This window comes from Alosa sapidissima, chromosome 24 (genome assembly GCF_018492685.1).
Source record: "Alosa sapidissima isolate fAloSap1 chromosome 24, fAloSap1.pri, whole genome shotgun sequence".
Classification (NCBI taxonomy): Eukaryota; Metazoa; Chordata; class Actinopteri; order Clupeiformes; family Clupeidae; genus Alosa; species Alosa sapidissima.
In genome coordinates, this window is record NC_055980.1 from 27,107,586 (window position 1) to 27,125,085 (window position 17,500).

The 17,500-nt window shown below is 43.5% G+C and overlaps 3 protein-coding genes across 11 annotated transcripts in view; 2 read left to right on the forward strand and 1 right to left on the reverse strand.

Annotated features, from left to right (window-relative positions):
• Positions 1 to 8,199, forward strand: part of si:ch73-366l1.5 (FILIA-N KH-like domain-containing protein) — a 30,536-nt gene extending 22,337 nt beyond the window's left edge. For 2 of the 8 annotated variants that reach the window (XR_006027153.1, XM_042083139.1), the window contains one exon: positions 1,911 to 3,572. Coding sequence is in view for 3 of the 8 variants with exons in the window: in XM_042083139.1 (XP_041939073.1) it covers positions 1,911 to 1,923 (13 nt within the window). In the remaining 5 variants the exon portion in view is untranslated. Of the gene's footprint in view, positions 1 to 937; positions 1,075 to 1,910; positions 3,573 to 7,020; positions 7,472 to 7,990 lie in introns of those variants that run through there. The other 6 variants (XR_006027150.1, XR_006027151.1, XR_006027152.1 and 3 more) reach the window with 6 other exon arrangements.
• The window catches only part of LOC121700216, a 1,725,899-nt gene that overhangs the window by 1,210,887 nt on the left and 497,512 nt on the right, over positions 1 to 17,500 (reverse strand).
• st6galnac2 (ST6 (alpha-N-acetyl-neuraminyl-2,3-beta-galactosyl-1,3)-N-acetylgalactosaminide alpha-2,6-sialyltransferase 2) overlaps positions 15,431 to 17,500 on the forward strand; it is a 10,191-nt gene continuing 8,121 nt past the window's right edge. For both annotated transcript variants that reach the window (XM_042083129.1, XM_042083128.1), the window contains exon 1: positions 15,431 to 15,707. In XM_042083129.1, coding sequence (XP_041939063.1) covers positions 15,589 to 15,707 — 119 coding nt within the window. In that variant the 5' untranslated portion in view covers positions 15,431 to 15,588. The remainder of the gene's footprint in view (positions 15,708 to 17,500) is intronic.

Below are 17,500 nucleotides of genomic sequence, written 5' to 3' on the forward strand. Positions count from 1 at the left end.
TGTTTGTGTGTGTGTGTGTGTGTGTGTGAGAGAGACTGTTCTTTAGGTTGTGGAGAGATGTTTACCTTTGGCCCGCGGGGACATATTGATCTGTCAGCTGTTTTTGGTTCTTATGTGGTGACACTGTAGGCTGTGTACTGTGGTGACATACTGCATGTTCTTAGTGGCAGAGGTGAAATTTCACCCCATGAACACAGACATGCAGAAAACACACACACACACACACACACACACACACACACACACACACACACACACACACACACACACACACACACACAGTTAGAGAAAGCTCAGGAGAGCCATGCCTTAAGAGGTTGGGCCTAAGAGTTGCTATTTGCAGCCTCTGTGAGTGCAAGGCTCCAGCATCACGGCTCCATAGCACCCTCTGCTGGACGCGCTGGGGACTGCAGTCATAGAGCTCCATCTCAGTATCACTGTGGTCAGATTTCTGCCCTGTGAGCTCGTCCTGTCCCCTGCCCTCAAGGAAAAACACGAAGATGAACTCCTATGGGAAAATGATCACGGTGATGAGAAGTGGTCATTATGGGATGGCGTGGTGTTACTAGCTGCCCTCGTCCGGTCCCTTGAGTGGAGCGTGGAGCAGGACCACTGGGCTATTTACATATCAGCTGAAGCCATTACAGGATTACCTGATAGCTCTACGTCACAGTAACCCTCAGGGGACAACTCCAGTGTGTGTGTGTGTGTGTGTGTGTGATTTATCACAATCCGGATCTAAATGGAGTCCGTAGAACCTTTAACCTCTAGATCCCTGTGTACATGCTTCCATCTTCTGTGTAGAACCTCTACCGTGTGTGAGGGTGGCGGGCACTAACCCTGGGACACGGGCACTGATGCCCGTGAGGGGTGCGAGTGGTGTGTGTGTGTGTGTGTGTGTGTAATTTGTGGGAGATGGTGTGTATGTGTTTGGCAGTCTAGTTGTATGGGAGATGCCCATGGCTGTTGGCATGGCGTGAGCTTACCTGCTTACTGTGTGTCGTCTGCATGATGTCTTACTCCTGATGCCCCAGCCACCATCTCCGCCGCCGACCACTAACCACATGGGCAAGGGTGAGCGCTCTCTCTCTCTCTCTCTCTCTCTCTCTCCCCCTCCCTCCCTCCCTCTATCTAAATCTAAACACCTACAATGAACCAATAACTTACTAAGTCTGTATATTATTATTATTATTATTATAGCTAGTTATTGATTTACAGATTAGGCTATTTCTTACAGTATTGATAATTGATGCTTGGTATTTATTATTGATTACTGATTGGTATTGGTGACTGATTGGTATTGGTGATTGATGACTGATGGTCATGTTGTGATTGGTTACTGATTGGTGATTGGTTACTGATTGGTGATTGATGACTGATTGGTGATTAATGACTGATTGGTGATTGATTACTGATTGGTGATTGGTCACTGATTGGTGATTGATTACTGATTGGTGATTGGTCACTGATGGTCATGTGATTGATTACTTATTGGTGATTGATCACTGATTGGTGATTGATTACTGATTGGTGATTGATCACTGATTGGTGATTGATTTCTGATTGGTGATTGGTCACTGATTGGTGATTGATTACTGATTGGTGATTGGTCACTGATGGTCATGTTGTGATTGGTTACTGATTGGTGATTGATGACTGATTGGTGATTAATGACTGATTGGTGATTAATGACTGATTGGTGATTGATTACTGATTGGTGATTGGTCACTGATTGGTGATTGATTACTGATTGGTGATTGGTCACTGGTCATGTGATTGATTACTTATTGGTGATTGATCACTGATTGGTGATTGATTACTGATTGGTGATTGATCACTGATTGGTGATTGATTTCTGATTGGTGATTGGTCACTGATGGTTGCGTCGTCTCCTCTTTTCCCGACTGCAGAGCAGCTGAGTGAGCAGTGAACTTCATGAGACCCTGAGCACCAGCCTGTCCATCTCTCCTCCTCCATCCCTCTCTCCATCCCTCCATCTCTCTCTCCTCCATCTCTCTCCATCCCTCCATCACTCCGTCAGCGTGCCCACCCCAATCCCTCCATCGCCTGCCCATCCCACCACTCCTCCCCTGGCAGCAGTGTGTGTGTGTGTGTGTGTGTGTGTGTGTGTGTTGCGTGTCTGTGTGTTTGCGCTCTGTTGCCCCCCTGCTGGGGGGTAATAAAAGTGACGCCTGACTCTCTCCTCTCCTCTACTCCCCCTGGTGGCGGTGGCGGGTAGTGACCGTGACTGCGTGGACAGGAAGCTCATGACTGCTGCTGTGTGTTCGTGTGCTGCCTGTGAATAGCAAAGCTTTACCCTGAACACTCAGAGCCCAGTGTGTGTGAGAGTGAGTGTATGATGTTCTACATATACAAAGATCTTCTCACACTATAAAGTTCATTTGAGAGAGATGGCCCTTTCTGACAAGGTGATCAAAACGGAATCTGGTTGCACAGTGTACACACGCACAGAGACACACACACACACACACACGCACACGCACACGCATGCACACGCACAGACACACACACGCACGCACAGAGACACACACGCACAGAGACACAGACACACACGCACACGCACACACACGCACAGACACACACACACACCTTCAAAATTACACAAGGTTTGGGATGTCTGTTGTAGACTGCCCATTATTAACTTGGGTGAGGATAGCAGCTTACAGTTAAGATCTATCTCTCACTCTCTCTTTCTTTCTTTCTTTCTCTCTCTCATCCTCTCTCTTTCTTTTTGTTGTTTTCTTGTGGAATGTTTCATTTTATATTTTATTTTCTGTGTTATGAAGACATGATTGTAGTTGTAGAGGTGACCTAAAGCGTCACTGCATGTTTGGTATGGTCAGTAGCTTTCAGATCTCCAAAGATACAGTCACTAAGCAACCAGCGGTTGCCAAGGGAACGTTGGCTGTATGGTCAGTCACCCTTAGTTTACTTGAGATGCGTCCACCATCACCATGGTGACCTTACTAACCCAGCATAACTTAGGAAGTCACCGCAACCTTCTGTGCCCTCACTGGACATGTGCACTTTGGTGGGTCAGACGAAGGGTCGATGTGGCTCTGATGTGGCCCTGATGTGGCCCTGACCTGGCTGTCTGTGAAGGGCACCTTTATGTAGATTTATGAGATAGAAACATAGTAGTATTTAACTCTGTGCACACATACACAAACCAGCATACACATACACACACACATGAACCCGCATACACACTAACACACAGCATATGCTCACTTATTCTCAAATACACACGATATCAATTGCACACAACATGTTCACACACAACACACACACACACACACAAATGTTCTCGCTCTCTGAAAGCTGTACACGTTACAACATGTTTCATTGATGCGGTACTGTGCGTCCACGAACTACTCATCTCTTGTGTACGCACACGTACACACACACACACACACACACACCCTGTACAGAGTTGTATGACCTACATGTATGATAATATTTCTGTTTGTAGAGTTTGAGATGTGTTGAGCTCTGAGAAGAACTGGCTTTTTTGGAACCTGTTGGAATTAAAAGCCGATGTATGAACTTGACTGGACTCTTTCTTGTGTCTTTACCAAATCTCTAAGAGCATCAAAGTGTTTAAAAGCATTTCATATATGCATTCATCAATATCTGACAGTGTGTGTGAGATTGTTTGTAAAAGTGTGTGTGTGTGAGAGAGAAAGAGTTTGTGAACGTCTGCCTGTGTGTGTGAGAAATTGTTTGTGAAAGTGTGTGTGTGTGTGTGTGAGAGTCCATTCTCATTCATTTGGTCTTTCAGAGATATATATATATATATATATATATATATATATGTGTGTGTGTGTGTACACACATACACACACTTACTGTATATGCTTTGCTATGTGTTAATTTAGCTGATTCGTTTGGAACAAAGAGATCAATCAAGCTTCAGTGCAAATAGGAGTTGGACGTGTAAGAACAGATAAGACCCAGGATGACCGTTTGGAGACCAGTGAAGTGCGTTACAGTGATGACACCCAGGGCAGCTTTTTGAGTCGTTCGTGTTGCTAAGCAGCAGCAAAGTCCTTTTAGGCAAGTCCCTCCACTCGGCGGCCATATTGCCACGCTTTTTGGGCACTCATCGGGCATCCTGTTGTGAAGGCCTCATGACACCAATCTTGCTCCAGCAGCGAGTTCACAACACATGATTGGCACGATGTCTTCACAACACACCATATGATTGGCTCAATGTATTCACATCACACCACATGATTGGCTCAATGTATTCACATGTCGACGTTTTGCCGAGGAAGGGGTGTGATGTGTAGACAACAGCCATATTGGCGTGACAAACTAGCCCCATGCATTTCTATGGAGGATTTTTTGAATGCTGTGTCTCCTCAGTAGAAGAGTTATATGTGGTGTTAAGTGCAAGTGAAGTGTGTTGGGTTGTACATGGTGTTAAGTGTGTTGGGTTGTGCGTGGTGTTAAGTGTGTTGGGTTGTTCGTGGTGGCAAGTGTGTTGGGTTAAGAGTGAGTGGAGGTACTCTTGGAAGAGCTGGATCTTGTAGAGCTTTTTTGAAGACCAAGAGGGACGCTCAGTAGCAACTGAATTCTTAAATTTCCCCTTGGGGATCAATAAAGTATCTATCTATCTATCTATCTATCTATCTTTCTATCTACTGGTGGTGTGTTCCATCATCAGATGTTTTATACTGTAGTGAGCTAATAGAACATTCCATCAGACCCTCTAGTGAGCTGGTAGAACAGTCCACCATTGGACAGTCTATACTGTAGTGAGCTGGTAGAACGTTCCATCATCAGATGTTCTATACTGTAGTGAGCTGGTAGAACATTCCATCATCAGATGTTCTATACTTTAGGGAGCTGGTAGAATATTCCATCATCAGATGTTCTATACTATAGTGAGCTGGTAGAACATTCTATCATCAGATGTTCTATACTGTAGTGAACTGGTAGAACGTTCCACCATTAGACACTATACTGTAGTTAGCTGGTAGAATGGTCTGCCATCAGATGTTCTACACTGTAGTGAGCTGGTAGAACCAGAGACTTTCTAATGAGGAGACACAGCACTCAAAAAATCCTCCATAGAAATGCATCGGGTTAGTTTGTAACGCCAATATGGTAGTTGTCTACACATATCCCACCCTTCCGCGGCAAAACGTTGACGTGAATACATTGAGCCAATCATGTGCTGTGTTGTGAATACATTGAGCCAATCATGTGGTGTGTTGTGAATACATTGAGCCAATCATATGGTGTGTTGTGAAGACATCGTGCCAATCATGTGTTGTGATCTCGCCGCTGGAGCAAGGTTGGTGTGGTGAAGCCTTACGCACGCACATTTCTGCCGAAATAGATGCTCGATAAGTGCCCAAAAAGCGTTGCAATATGGCCGCCGAGTGGAGGGCCTTGCCTAAAAGGACTTTGGTAGAACGTTCCGCCATCAGATGTTCTATACTGTAGTGAGCTGGTATTACGTTGCCGAGGAGAGGAATGCTGAGTCATTATAACTCATTACGATGATGAGTTATCATTATGGGCCCGCTCTGATCTGGTCCTGAGGGGGCCATGATCCAAAACATCTGTTTTTACACAATAATGGGGTATCTGTGTGTGTGTCATGTAATAAGAAGTGTTAGTAGTCTGTTGAGCTGAATGTGTGAGTGTCTGTATGACTGTTATTGACACTGTGGGCCAGATGTACTAACGTTTTTGCGCCCACTTCAGGCGTATTTGTTTCGCAATGTGCGTGTAAAATCATTGCGAGGTATGTACAAACAGGCCGCAATGATGTAAAAGCGCAAACTGCCTGTCGCGGGAGCTGAAAGTAGCGGATTGCGTTTGTCATGTCATGCATATGCATTCATGGGAGGATCCAGGAGAAAGTGGGAGTTTAGCGTAAAAAGATGGGAGGGGAAGAGTAAAGAGCGCCTAGTTATGTATTCCGCGGTATGTACAAAGACTGCTCCTGAAAGCGCACGTCTATTCTGCGCCTAAATACTTCCGTCTTGTAAAAGCAGGTGTTAATCCAAATTGCAGTTCAATGCGTCAATAAGAGAACCTTTCAAAGACATCAGAATCGCTATTTAGAGCACCAGTTTTTGTGGTGAAAGTATTTGTACTACCAAAAGCAACCTTAACTTTCGAATGTCTTACTTTCACTTTCACGTCATTCACTTAAACTTTCCTACTTGCTAGATTTGACCAATCTTCCATAGCCTACATGCATAAGTGGTTTGAGTAGAACTACTGATCTTCATTATCTCCCTGCTTGTTTACATCTTATCATGTATGGTATTATTTCATGATCGTTAAACGTTTGATTCTTTTTAATGTTAACTTCATTCAACTGCGCTTGTATGTAGGCCATTCAGTTGTGGACGTTCGTAAATTGCGTTTATGGGCGGAGAAAGGCAGAGAAAGGCGCAGTTTACACTAAGGATTGAACGATTGATAAATACAACGGAAACTTGGGTCTGACAGCGTTCGCAATCTGCAGTGTGTCCATGACGCTGATAACGCTACGTTCGCAAATGTACGTACATCTGGCCCTGTGTGTGTGTCTATGTGTGTGGATGTGTCTGTATGACTGTGTTGTGTGACACTGTGTGTGTGGATGTATGTGTGAGTGTGTGTGTGTGAGTGTGCATTATTGACCCTGGGTATGTGTATGAGAGTGTTATTGACCCTGTGTGTATTTCTGTGTGTGTGTATGAGTGTGTGTTATTAACCCTGTGTGTGTGAGTGTGTTATTGCCCCTGTGTGTAAGTGTGTGTGTGTGTGTGTGTGTGTGTATGAGTGTGTTATTGACCCTGTGTGTGTGTGTGTGTATGAGTGTATTATTGACCCTGTGTGTGTGTATGAGTGTGTTATTGACCCTGTGTGTGTTTTGTTATTGACCCTGTGTGTGTGTGTGTGTGTGTCTGTGTGTATGAGTGTGTTATTGACCCTGTGTGTGTGTGTGTGTGTATGAGTGTGTTATTGACCCTGTGTGTGTTTGTGTTTCAGGGTGCAGCAGGAGCAGTTGGCGGCCATCTTCCAGCTGCTGAAGGAGAACCAGGAGACGTTTGGGGAGGTCACCGAGGGTGACATGGAGGAGCAGCTCAAACTCTACGCCCTGTAGAATTCAACTCTACACACACTCTACGCCCTGTAGAATTCAACTCTACACACACACACACACACACACTCTACGCCCTGTAGAATTCAACTCTACACACACTCTACGCCCTGTAGAATTCAACACTACACACACACACACACACTCTACGCCCTGTAGAATTCAACTCTACACACACTCTACGCCCTGTAGAATTGAACACTACACACACACACACACACACTCTACACCCTGTAGAATTCAACTCTACACACTCTACGCCCTGTAGAATTCAACACTACACACACACACACACACACACACACTCTACACCCTGTAGAATTCAACTCTACACACACACACACACACACATTCTACTCCCTGTAGAATTCAACTCTTCACTCACTCTACGCCCTGTAGAATTCAACTGTGCACACACACACACACACACACACATTATACGTCCTGTAGGATTCAACTCTACACACACACACATGCTCTACTCCCTGTAGAATTCAACTCTACACACACTCACACATTCTATGCCCTGTAGAATTCAACTCTACACACACTCTACGGCCTCTAGAATTCAACTACACACACACACACACACACACACACACACACACACACACTCTCTCTACGCCCTCTTTAAAATTCAACTCTACACACACTCTACTCTCTAAAGAGTTCAACTCTACACACACACACACACTCTACGCTCTGTAGAATTCAACTCTACAAACGCTCAATGCTCTGAAGAGTTCAACTCTACACACACACACACACACACACTCTACGCTCTGTAGAATTCAACTCTACACACACTACGGCCTCTAGAATTCAACTATATACACACACACACACACACACACACACACACTCTCTACGCCCCCTTTAAAATTCAACTCTACACACACTCTACTCTCTAAAGAGTTCAACTCTACACACACACACACACACTCTACGCTCTGTAGAATTCAACTCTACAAACACTCAGTGCTCTAAAGAGTTCAACTCTACACACACACACACACACACACACACACACACACACACACACACACACACACACTCTACGCCCTCTAGAATTCAACTCTACACACACTACGCTCTGAAAAGTTCAACTCTACACACACACACACACACACCCTAGGCCCTGCAGAATTCAACTCTACACACACTCTACGCTCTGAAGAATTCAACTCTACACACACACACACACACTTTACGCCCTCTAGAATTCAACTCTACACACACTCTACACTCTGAAGAATTCAACTCTACACACACAACACACACACCCTAGGCCCTGCAGAATTCAACTCTACACACACTCTACGCTCTGAAGAATTCAACTCTACACACACACACACACTTTACGCCCTCTAGAATTCAACTCTACACACACTCTATGCTCTGAAGAATTCAACTCTACACACACACACACACACACCCTAGGCCCTGCAGAATTCAACTTTACACACACTCTACGCTCTGAAGAATTCAACTCTACACACACACACACACACTTTACGCCCTCTAGAATTCAACTCTACACACACTCTACACTCTGAAGAATTCAACTCTACACACACAACACACACACCCTAGGCCCTGCAGAATTCAACTCTACACACACTCTACGCTCTGTAGAATTCAACTCTACACACACACACACACTTTACGCCCTCTAGAATTCAACTCTACACACACTCTACTCTCTGAAGAGTTCAACTCTACACACACACACACACACACACACACTCTACGCCCTCTAGAATTCAACTCTACACACACACACACACACTCTACGCTCTGAAGAATTCAACTCTACACACACACACACACTCTACGCCCTCTAGAATTCAACTCTACACACACTCTACGCTCTGTAGAATTCAACTCTACACACACACACACTCTATGCTCTGAAGAATTCAACTCTACACACACACACACACTCTACGCCCTCTAGAATTCAACTCTACACACACTCTACGCTCTGTAGAATTCAACTCTACACACACACACACTCTACGCCCTCTAGAATTCAACTCTACACACACTCTACTCTCTGAAGAGTTCAACTCTACACACACACACACACACACACACACTCTACGCCCTCTAGAATTCAACTCTACACACACACACACACTCTACGCTCTGAAGAATTCAACTCTACACACACACACACACTCTACGCCCTCTAGAATTCAACTCTACACACACTCTACGCTCTGTAGAATTCAACTCTACACACACACACACACTCTACGCCCTCTAGAATTCAACTCTACACACACACACACACACACACACTCTATGCCCTCTAGAATTCAACTCTACACACACACACACACACTCTACGCTCTGAAGAATTCACAGTTTAAGCCCTCTGGAGTTCACCTCTACACACACAAACAGTTGACACTCTGTAGAATTCAACTCTATACAAACTCTACACACTGTAGTATTAGTTCTAGATTATTGTGGGATTTTAACACAGCCTCTCCCTTACCCATAATGCTCGGCATCCAGACCCTGCGACCTCACCGCACCAAAGCTCCAGCACCCTATTAACAACTTCTCAAAGATTCCAAAGTCTCCTCCTTTTTACACACACACACACACACACACACACACACACTGCTGCCATCATAACCATAAACAGACGATGATGAGTATTGTTCCACACCTCTCTGATATCAAGAGCAGTTAACCCTTTCAGGGCCGAAGTCTCGAGCCCTGAAGAGATCATTCCAGAATGGATTTGGGGTTCTGATTGGACAAAACGAGCGGGTTCATTGTTGCATCATAATGAAGAACCCTGAGCATTGTGGCATTCTTTGTGGACGGCCAGACGACCATCCTGAGAGGGCTGGGACTAGATTTAGGATCTCATGCATCAGGATCTCATAGATGCCAATGTAGCAGACGTTTCTCTTTACTGCGTACATGACATAAATATCTTATATTGTCAGTGCTCAGCATGTTGAACTAACACACAACACTGTAGACTTAAAATACTATAGCTGACCAATGGGGAGTCTCTGTTTCTGTGGAATCTGACTGGGTGACTTCAGTTGTCTGTTGTTGAATGGCATTATGATGTCATAAAGGATGAGGATAATCATAACCAAAGTTGTTAATTTGACCAATATGGTGTAACACAGAAGCCTGTGGAAGCCTAGGAAATGGTGGACCTCTGTCTGGACAACTGGCATCCATGTCCATCACCACATGTGTGTGTGTGTGTGTGTGTGTGTATGTGTATGTGTGTGTAAATAAGACAAGGAGCCTGCCAAAGCACATAACCGCACACACACGCAAGAAATATGGAAATATGGGGGAAATATGTCTCTTGATTTGCTGTGTCTCATCAAAGCATTTTCTAAGCAGTCAACTGGATGTCAATCAAGTCAACCAGTGATGTCATAGTTGTAGTGACTGCAATGACCGAAATCATGATGTCACATGCGCCCTCTCTTAGAAACTAGTGCTCTCCTGTTTACTGCATCAATTTCCACAGTGTGTGTGCGCGTGCTTGCGTACAAACATGAAATAGCTTCTGCAAATCATGATTAAACCAAAATATAAATACCAACACTAAGTACAAATATACAGGTCTCATTTTAAAAGTTGTTTTGACATTTTGTATAAACCTTAGAATGTGTATTATAGCAGGACATAAGAATATTGATAACATGGTCTTTATATTTGAATATGTGAGAAACTATTAAAAAATACTTTTTCATTTGGTTGTAATTGCTGTCCAGTTTGTTATGGTCTTGGGGTGTTCCCCAGGTGCAACGGCTCAGGACGGCCTGTAGGGGGAAGCACAGGACAGAGGACCAGAGTTCAACATCATCAGACAGGGTCACGTAGGGCTGAACGATTATTTGCGTTTGCGATAATATCGCGATATGATGAAACACAATTTTCTAACCGCTAATGCTGCAATTACACTTAGCAATATGTGATGTCGGCAAAACGCATTTATACTTGTGCTTGCCGACGTGCCACCGACTCTCCACACCGTTGAAGAAGCAAAAAACGTAAACAAGAGGACCAGCTAACAGTGTCAAGAAAGGTCTGATCAGTAGAGCTACTTTGGTTAAAAATAAACCTCTTCATTACCTTTAGCTCAAACCTGCCATGTCCCTGGTTCTAGTTCATAATTCCCCTGTGCTGCTACTCTGGCTGGTAACTTCGTTCACTTGTCCAGCTGACTATTAAAACTCCAGGACTGTTTAGGCTGCACAGCAGCCATTCACCTGTGCACTGGGGACTTTGTTTACTGGAGTACAGTGACAGTGGGGGCATTTGCGATATCTAAGGGGGTTGGCAGCGCTAACATTTCATCTCACAGGTAATGACTTAATGCATAATGTTTTTAATGTTATAATGACGTGTCATATATATTATATGTTATTATAACGTGTCAGTGCCACTACATGTAACTGTTAACTAACGAAAGAAGATCATATCTACTGTACATACAAAATAGAAACGTATAAGAATCATTAAATGTTTACAAGGCTGGAAGTTCAACAAATATAGGCATACTAATGTGATTGAAGTAGTTATTTTTTTTTATTATTCATATCAATCATATTCAATCACCTAATGCCATCATAACATAGGCCTGGCCTCCAGGAAAGACCAGTTGATGTTTAATTGAACTAATATTGTGTTGGTCATACTATAGAATGATATATTGCTTGTTTAATTTATCTAATATAATGTGTTGGTCATACTAGAATGATATATTGCTTGTTTAATTGATCTAATATAATGTGTTGGTCATACTATAGAATGATATATTGCTTGTTTAATTTATCTAATATAATGTGTTGGTCATATTATAGAATGATATATTGCTTGTTTAATTGATCTAATGTTGTGTTAGTCATACTATAGAATGATATATTGTTTGTCTTTGTTGAATAATACAAAAGATAAGAGCTTTAAAATAATCACATCGCAATCGCAATATTGGTGAGAAAAATCGCAATTAGATTGTCACGTTGAGATACATACACACACAATCATACACACACAAACATAGTTCAGCTGCAGTTCCAGGTGTGTGTGTGTACAGTCAGATTTCCATTCTTCCAGATTTCCAAGGAGACAGTGTGTCTGCTGTGTGTGTGTGTGTGGATGTGTCACATTTAAATGTGTGTGTGTGTGTGTGAATGTGTGTGAGATTGAAAAGATTGTGTGTGTGTGTGTTTGAGAATGTGTGTCAGATTGGAAAGATTGGGTGTGTGGCCTTTGGTTGTCTGACTGGTCTACTGGTCTGGGTCTGAAGTTCATCGTGCAGACTTCCCTGCACACACACACACACATACAAAACACACACATGCCAGCATGCACACACACAGAAAGAGAGACCTTTTGTTAACCCGCTCAGCAAATATGATGTGTGGGACTCGGAACAGCTCTATTTTACTGCTGTCTAAGACTGACAGGCAGTATAACACACACTCTCTCTCTCTCTCTCTCTCACACACACACACACACACACTACACACACACACACACACTACACATACACACACACACTACAGACACACTACACACACACACACACACTACACATACAGACACACTCACACACTAGACACACACACACACACTACACACACACACACACACACTAAACACACACACACACACACACACACTACACACACACACACACACACACACTAAACACACACACACACACACACACTACACACACACACTACACACACACACACACACACTACACACACACACACACACACACACACACTACACATACAGACACACTCACACACTAGACACACACACACACACACTACACACACACACACACACTACACACACACACTACACACACACTACACACACACACACACACTACACATACAGACACACTCACACACTAGACACACACACACACACACACTACACACACACACACTACACACACACACACACACACACACACACACACACACTACACACACACACACACACACACACACACACACTACACACACACACACACACACACACACTACACACACACACACACACACACACACACACACAGACACACACACTCTATCTGCGTGCCTCACTGCTCTCTTTTCCCCTGTTGCCCGGTGGTGGTTAATGTTTCTCTCAGAGCACAATAAAGCTGCTCATAGTAAAAGCTGTCAGCCGTTCAGCTAGTCCCTTATCATCAGAGGCCGTTCAGCTTTAAGATTCCTCTTCTCTTCAGACTTGTAAAACGCACCTCCCCCTCAAACACCAAACCAGGGCAGATGTGTTTGATATTTCTTTTAGAAGAATCTAAAAAAAAGAAAACTACCTGTTTCTTTTTCAGTCTTTGATCGAAAGTATCTGAGGCTGATGGGAGATCTCCTCTGAAGTCTAGTTGAGAGTGTTTCCCTGACATCAATAATAACCCTGAATAACGCACGCTGGTTCAATTTAATCTGAGTTCAGTTTAGTAACCTGGACAATCTGACACAAGACAGAGTTCTGACAGCTGTTCAGTAGCCTCTTAGCCTAGAAATCTAGACGCACCCTAGCGGCAGCAAATTACATTTGCTGCCAGGGCTAGTCTAGCAACTCTCCGTTGGCTTGTGAGCTCGAAAAATTAAACTTCTATCAGGCCAATCAAATCGTGTATGAGTTGTTAGGCGGGCTTAAAAACATAATGATTGATGGCAGAGTTGCAACGGTTTGGCTTGAATTCCCTGCTACTTGAAAACAAAGAAGATGGATGTTGCTGTTGGCGAACAGTGTGACACGAGTTAAGCTTTTTTTAAGTTGGCAAAAGTTTGAACTAGCCAACTAGCTCCGCTGGTGTAAAAACGCATGGGACTCATAGCGCTGTCCTATTGCGTGCAGAGGGAATTTGAAAGACAACCGACTATCCCGCCCCTCAGACTGAGTACTGCGAACGGTGAGTGCCCAGACCCTATTAATGTGGGTCTGGCTCGGCAAGCTAGTAGCCTCTAACACAATACAGAGTTCTGACAGCTGTTCCGTAGTAGCCTCTAACACAAGACAAAGTTCTGACAGCTGTCAGTAGACTCTAACACAAGACAGAGTTCTGGTAGCTGTTCCGTAGTATCCTCTAACACAAGACAGAGTTCTGACAGCTGTTCAGTAGTAGCCTCTAACACAAGACAGTTTTTTCTAAATACAATTCAGTTATACTACAGTAGGCTACAGTGCATTAGCTAGTATTTTCATGTCCAAAATACTGCATTTCTGCAGTAAAGTACAGCACTATGCAGTTTTCCGTGACCAAAATACTGCATTTCCTGCATAAGAACTGCAAATATTTCCTCCAAAACTGTGGTTTTGATACTCAGAAATCTGCAGTTTGACACTTGAAGTCGGCTAATGCAGTTATTTTTGCAGTTTGACACTTGCAGTCGGCTAATGCAGTTATTTTTGTAAGGGTCTGGTTCTGGAACTGGCTCCCCCTGAACAATTTAAACAATCTTTTTAATATTTTAAACAATCTTTTTTTTAACCTCATATAGTCTACGATGTTTATCTATTGTCCAGTATGCAGCACAGCAAAACCAAATGAATACATAGGCTACTTTCCATTCAGTTGTAGGTTATCTAAACCAACTAAAGCTTGACTGAAATATATAAGAACTATAGGATATTTGGCCTACCAGTTTTGAATTTTTGTTTGCTATATATGGCCTGCAGGCCTCATTGACCTGAGCTCATGCAAGTTAGAAAGGGGAAGATTCTATTGGGGAAAAGTTCCAGTCGAGGCTGGCATAGAAAAGAATAGTCAATCGGACAAATCTGACCGCAAACACAACAGGAGGGTTAATGTATGAGACACTGTTGTCTGTTGCCATAGCTATCTGGCTTGACTCAGACTCAAGGGGAGACGGGGGAGGGGGGGCTTCATTAACTTGCGGGGCCCTACGCAACTTGCGTAGTGTGCCTAGGGAGAACTGGTCCAGCCTGTTCACCTGTGCAATAACTCCGTGACACGTGGCAGACATGACGGGAAGCAACAATGTGACAAAATCAGTCAGCACCGGTCATAATGTCACTCCTTGTCATGAAATCACTTATTGTTGTCTTCTGATAGCCTATCTGTGCTTACCTTAGGATAATCGGTGAGATGTGGTATTCATTTCCTGATGTGGTAGCCTATTCCATATTTCGCGCAAGCAGTGAGCACAGCTTAATGTTTAACCCTCCAGTGGTCAGTCCCACTTGACAGATCCCGATAGCTTGTAGAGTCGAGGGGGTGGGCCGGTCAAGTTCAGCGGTTCTCACTTCCAGGTGAGCAGAGCGCCTTCTGAAATGCACCCGAAACGCGTTTAGGTTCTTAACTATAGGTTTATTTTTGTTGGTTTGGGTCGAGTTCGGTTCCGGTAACCGTACAATACAAACATGCAGCAGCCGCCACGGCTCTAGTGAACAACATGATACAACGGTTATGGATGTACATGCTCGTGGTGGGAGCCGCAAGCTTGGCTTTAACGGCGTTACTCTACGCCGGACAGTTTAGCCCAGACACGGCGGCCACCCGCTCTGTGGACAGGTAGGATCCCGTATCTGCTACGCTGCCAGTTTGCGCTTAACTTTTGCGCTGTTTCCTTGTTGTTAAACTACTTAACCCTTGTAAGGTGTTAGGGTTTGTGGGACCCGTTTTCAATGTTTGCTAAAAGAAAAATGATGCTATTTATTATTTCTTCAAACTCAGAGTTATTGGCCTGGGATCATTTTCTATGAAGAACATACAAAATAATGTATTATCAATGACTGCAGTGCAAACAGTAACCCCCCCCCCCCCCCCCCCCCCTTGAGTCCTCCTCCTAACTGGGCCTGCTGTGTGTGTGTGTGTGTGTGTGTGTGTGTGTGTGTGTGTGTGTGTGTGTGTGTCTGTGTGCGGGAATGCTGTATTTCTGCACCTGCTATTCCCACACAAAGTTACAAAATTCTTACATCAAGCACTTGCACCTGTTCTGATTAAGTTCTAAGAAATAGGTATCAAAATAATGATCAAAAATCTTGTTTCTATTTTTATTATCTTGTTTACAGCCTAATTGAATTTCCTAAATTTTTCACAAATATAAACCATAAATGATGTCTATATCATTGGTAATTGAGCTAAAGTAAACATCTGATTATGTATGTTTACATAAATTGTTATGGCTGTATTGATTTAAAAGCCTGATAATGTGGTGGGCCCACCAGACCCGCGAACATTGGCTGTGTAACAGAAATATGAACCTTACAAGGGTTAAAGTCATGGCCAGCCAGGTAGGCTACCATGTAGAAGCTGAAGCTGAAACAATTCTCCATTGTTCTTCCATGAGGGCATGTTAGCTACCTCTTCTGCCAAAGATTAGCACATGACGTTGGGACCAGAGACAGAACGTGGCAGAGTTAGGCACTTACTTTTCTTCTCATATCAGCTTTAGCTCTGTAGCTTTAGCTCTTTTAGCTCTTTAGCTCTGTAGCTTGCCGAGCCTTCCTATCACTATTGTCAGCTAAACTAGACTGGGGGCATCTTCTACCAGAAACATTTCTCTCCATCCTTCTCCTATCAGACAGGTAAAAGCCTGGAATATTCTATCAGAGTCCACACAGACAATAAGGCTATTCATTCTGTTCTTCTAGTTCCTATTTGGAGTCGGAACATGTGTTGGTAAACAGTAGGCTAAGAGAAGCAGCAGAACCATCAACGAAGCCCATTTCCCACTGTCATTGCTGTCATTCAGTTCCTGGGTGCCAGCCTGAGTTGTGGCAGACCTCTATGGTGCAGCTCCACAAATTACAATATCATGGAAAAGTTAATTTCCCCGTAATTTATTTCAAAAAGTGAAACTTTTATATTATCTAGATTCATCATTACACATAAAGTGAAATATTTTAAGGTTTTTTTTGTTTTAATCTTGATCATTCTAATCTTGAAGATTACAGTTTACAGCTAATGGAAATGAAAAATCTAGAATCTCAAAATATTAGCATAAAGAATTTCTGATACGGAAATGTTAACCTGAGATGAGCTAATCTAGTCAAAACATCGGCAATGGCTTCCTGAGCCTTTAAAGGTTGTATCAGTGATTTCAGGCCCAAAACAGGCCCAAACATAAATGATCACATTCATCTATTCTTTCCTAACGATCCGCTAGCTGTCTGCCCCATAAGCAGGCCGTCAAAAAACTGTGTCTCTGTAGGCAGCCTAGGCTCCAAGATCTGTACACACAAAAACAATTGCTACCAACAAGGATTGGCAACCCACTCAAAGGCAAAATAAAGTGTTTCAACCAATAACTGACGAGATGCACGTTTAGGAGAGTTTTAATTGCACGGGAGAGAGGGGGAGGG